The sequence below is a fragment of the Atta cephalotes genome (genome assembly GCF_000143395.1).
Source record: "Atta cephalotes unplaced genomic scaffold scaffold00028, whole genome shotgun sequence".
Taxonomy (NCBI): Eukaryota; Metazoa; Arthropoda; class Insecta; order Hymenoptera; family Formicidae; genus Atta; species Atta cephalotes.
The window spans coordinates 2,885,557-2,890,264 of record NW_012130092.1 but is presented as its reverse complement, the minus strand read 5'-3'; the positions used below and the strand labels follow the sequence as shown (position 1 = coordinate 2,890,264).

The 4,708-nt window shown below is 29.3% G+C and overlaps 1 protein-coding gene across 1 annotated transcript in view; it reads left to right on the top strand.

The window, feature by feature from the left end:
• The window catches only part of LOC105620740 (U4/U6.U5 tri-snRNP-associated protein 1), a 6,007-nt gene extending 1,299 nt beyond the window's left edge, over window positions 1–4,708 (top strand). Inside the window, exons 2-10 of the mRNA XM_012202231.1 lie at window positions 124–252; window positions 383–802; window positions 974–1,121; window positions 1,401–1,675; window positions 1,752–1,839; window positions 2,050–2,248; window positions 4,066–4,252; window positions 4,371–4,525; window positions 4,681–4,708. Of these exons, the coding sequence (XP_012057621.1) occupies window positions 124–252; window positions 383–802; window positions 974–1,121; window positions 1,401–1,675; window positions 1,752–1,839; window positions 2,050–2,248; window positions 4,066–4,252; window positions 4,371–4,525; window positions 4,681–4,708 (1,629 nt within the window). The remainder of the gene's footprint in view (window positions 1–123; window positions 253–382; window positions 803–973; window positions 1,122–1,400; window positions 1,676–1,751; window positions 1,840–2,049; window positions 2,249–4,065; window positions 4,253–4,370; window positions 4,526–4,680) is intronic.

Genomic DNA, 4,708 nt, shown 5'->3' with positions numbered 1-4,708 from the left:
ATGTGTGTGTGTGTGTGTGTACATATACATACACATCACAATAATTTCACATATTATAATACTTTATTAAAGTTTGTATTCTGCTGTAGATTTTTTAAAAGAAAAATATTATTTTAATTTAAGGCAAAAATGTTGGATCAATTGGATGAAGAATTTGGAATCGGGAATTTGGTTAAAGAGGAAATATATACTGCCCGCAACACGGCATATACAGAGAAAGATTTGAAAGGCCTTAAAGTCGAGCATAATCTTGTGAGTATAATATATGATTCTAATAACATACATTAATTATTATTTAAGCTTTCGATACTTATATCTATAAATTATATAATTTTCTATTTTTCTTATTTATAATAAATTTTAAACAGGAAATATTTTGTAGGAAACATTTGAGGAAGGCAAGACTGTAATTCTAACATTAAAAGATCAAGAAGTATTAAATGAAAATGATGATTTACTTGTAAATGTGAATATGATCGACAATGAACGTTACAAACGTAGTGTTTTAAATAAAATTAAGAAACCTACATATGATCCATACGCCGATGAAAATTTCGACGAATATGGATTTCCTAAAAATAAGATTTTAGAAAAATATGATGAGGAAATCGATGGTGAAAAAAAAGACAATTTCGTGTTGGGTACTAATAATGTAGTAGAATTTAAACGACGTCAGATAGAGACAGTGAAGCAACGCTTGGCAAATAAAAAATTAGAAACGCTACAAATGACAGAACCAAAATTAGCGAGTGAATATTATAATGAAGAGGAACTTGCAAAATTCAAGAAACCAAAGAAGAAGGTAGAAAATTGTTTTCTAATGTGTTGTACATGTAGTAAATTAATATTCTTTAGATACAGAATTACTATTGATATGGCTATATATTTGATACATTTTGTATCACAATTTATTTTTAAAATATTATATATAACGTTTTCTGCAATAATATAAAATAATACATAATATAATTAGATTCGGAAAATTAGAACGAAAAAGAAATTGAAAGCAGATGATTTAGTCCCTGTGGACAATGATTATCTTCGAGATCTTGGAAGTAGGAGAAGAAAAAAACCGGAAGATTCGAAGGATAATGATACTTTAGATGTCGATGATTTAGAAGGTAAAGATATTTAAATAAGTTTATAAAAATTAAGAATAAAAAAGTACTTATTTGAATACTAGGTATTTGTAAATTGTAAGTAATTGAATTATGTAACGAAATACATTTCTACTTATTTCTATTTGATTTTTGTCAGTTCTTTGTATAGTATGTACATTGTTAAATTATATTTATGTATATAATTCTTTGTGTTCTATATAATTTTTGTGTTTTTCGATTTGTTATGTATTGACAATGTATTGTATTATTTGTTTGATTTATTAAAATTATTGGGAACAGCTCCTGCAGAAGATCTTACTGGAATAAAACTTGAAGAAGATGATAAGGAATTAGAATTACAATTAGCTTTAAAGAAAACTCAACGTTTGAAGGAGGGACATTTAGCTGGCATCCAGAAAACTATTGAAACAATAAAACACGAAATTCTTAACTCTGAGGAAAATCAATCTGGAAATATTGTTCTTAATTCTACTGCAGAATTTTGTAGGACCTTGGGTGATATACCTACTTATGGACTCGCTGGAAATAGAGAGGAAAATGGACAGGAACTCATGGTATACTAAACATAACATATTTTTGGTTAATTGTAATAGAATATTATTGCATTTTGAATACAATATAATATTGTAGGATTTTGAAATGGACGGAATTAAAGAGGAACCGCCTGCAAATGAAGAAGAAGATGATGGTCGCGGTGCTTGGAATACAGTGCATTTAGGTATTTCATGTGTGCTGATGCAGATTAATTTTATATAACAAGTGATAACAACATGTAACAACATATAACTGATATATTTCCCTATAAAAAAGAAAAAGAAAACAAATTAATGCATTCTTACAACTTAAAAAAATTGAAGTGAAAATTGAATTGATTTTCTTATAATTGATTTTTTCTTAAATGTAAATTAAATATAATTTCTGTAATTAGATGAGAACATTTCGGAACCAGTTGTAATGGAGGCAGCAATTTTAGATGCCGAGCCGTCACTCGGTCACGGGGTAGGTGGAGCTTTAAAGTTAGCTATGAGTAAAGGTTACTTGCAAAAAGAGGATAGCAATCGCCCTTCAGCATCACGTTTCGCACATCTGCAAGCTCAGAATTATTCGATAGAAGACAAAACATACGGGTAAGTAAGCTATGTATTACTGCGATTCGATATATGATGATCTTCTTACGTGTTTCAAGTATATAGAAACGCGCGGAAGAAACACGTAAGAAATGGTCCTTATGTCGAATACGCTTCCACAAGCATTGTGTTAGACAAGTCTCTAGTGAATTTCAAACTGTCAGTTAACAGTTTTAAATAGAGCCCGGAAATCGGTGCTCGGAATGGGTGATCCACTACCACTACGAGAGTTTACTGCTTAATCGGAAGTGAACACAAGGCCTGAGAAGAGAGTAGGATTTGTTAAGGTATGTTTATGTTATGCGATTCCGTTTCTGCGAATCGTGCTAAGATCTAGATGAGTCTGCTCATGGGAAGAGTCAAATGCTAGATGTTAGATTGCAAAATAAGTCGACATAAAAGGGAAAGATTTTCTTGTCTCTGTACATTGCGACTATAATCGTTATTTATGAACGGTTTGCATGTATCTAACACAAGCTAGTATGATGGATAATTTTATGCGGCATACAATCTATACTCGTTTATTAGACAGGGTCGAATTAAGATTTCTGACGTTCCTAGACAATGAATTTTTGCTGCCCCCTTTTCAACTGAGGAACAACCACGTTGGGAAAACGAGTATTAAAAAAAAAGAGTCATCTGCAGGGATTGAGGAACCATAAAGTTATTTTCTTTTACATAAAAATTTTCAGTGCAAAAATGAAAACAAGAGGAACAATCTTCAATGATCTTGATCTCAACAAATATTATCCAGGACATGATCCTGAACAACATTCAAGAGATTTTATCCGTCGGTCGGATACCTTGCGTAATGCCGGCGGTATTATAACTTTCAAGTCTTATAACTCGAAAAGTACTTTATGAAAAATAACTTTACAGTGTTTTAAAAAGCTTTTGACACCATATATATATATATGTATTATATATCTATTATATATTCTAGAAAAATAGGTCTGCCATTTAAAAAAATCGACATGACCTTGACTTGATCTTGGCGATATCACCCAAGATCAAACTGATAAGATCAGTAAATAGATCTTTTTGAATCCTACAACTTTTATCTGAAACACTTTTCTGTAAAATTTATATATTTTTCGAGATATTCAAATGTCCCGATCTTTTTGGAATACCATATATACGTTTTTTTTATTCAATGCGCTTGTTAAAGTGAATAGAAGCTATAATAGAAACATATTGGAGCATGTGACGCGAGCAATCTCTAGTAAGCAATGAAAAATTTTCTCATCATTTGCGTTAATAAAAAATGTTACTTTTTTTAGAATTTTTAAAAAATATCACCCCTCTAAACTTGCCGCCTCTAGACTAAATTAGGCTCTAGTGCTAATATAGTACTACTATTAGATATTAAAATGTCTGATATGTCCGAACGTACTTAAATTTTAAATACATATAAGAATGACAAAAAATATATTTAGCTTTACGTGCATGAATTTTAATATTTAATTAATTAATATTTATTTTGGTCAGTATATATATATATATATATATATATATATATATATATACGATTCGTTTATACTAAAAAAATAATTAAAATAGAATTTAAATAACTTAAGTAACATATCTTAAAATTATTTTAATTTAATCGCATAATGTAATGTATCTTGAAGATTCACGAGCATATTCTTCATACAGACTTGTTTATACTGGTAGTGGACACAAGTTTCAAAACACCGTATTTCAAGGGCTTTAATTTTTATTTTTTTTTGTATATCAAAATCTTAGTTATATAAGACGATAACATACTACAGTTTATCTATTTAATTTGCTCGTTCATGTATTATTTTTCGTTTCAGGGATGATGATAAATTCGGCAGAAGAGATCGTTTTAATGGACCGACATCCGATTTTAAGGAGAAGGAAGGTTTCAAACCAAATGTTAAGCTTGAGTATATTGATGACGATGGGCATGTCTTGTGCGCCAAAGAAGCTTTTCGATATCTGTCGCACAAATTTCATGGGAAAGGTCCAGGAAAAAATAAGGTTTTTATATTATACATAAAGCATTATGCATATATATGAATTTTTTACTGGTAACATTTATTACTATTTTAATCAAAATCAATATATTCATAGTTACAATAATTTTCTAATATTTTAGGTAGAGAAAAGAATGAAGAAAGCCGAACAAGAAGTTTTAATGAAACGAATGTCTTCAACAGATACACCTTTAGGTACATTAAATTTATTGCAAGCGAAACAAAAGGAAACTCAATCACCATATATAGTGCTCAGCGGCAGTAAACAGATGCAAACGTAAGGATATTCAATTAATTTACAGATAAATTAAGAATTTTTTAATGTGTTAATATTTTAAATTTATAGATTATCTGTTCCTATAATTTTTTTATTATGATTATTTTTTATTATATGAGTGAAAATTCTAATACACAAATGATTTTTTTTTGCAGGACTACTATAGCTAAAACAAAACATTAA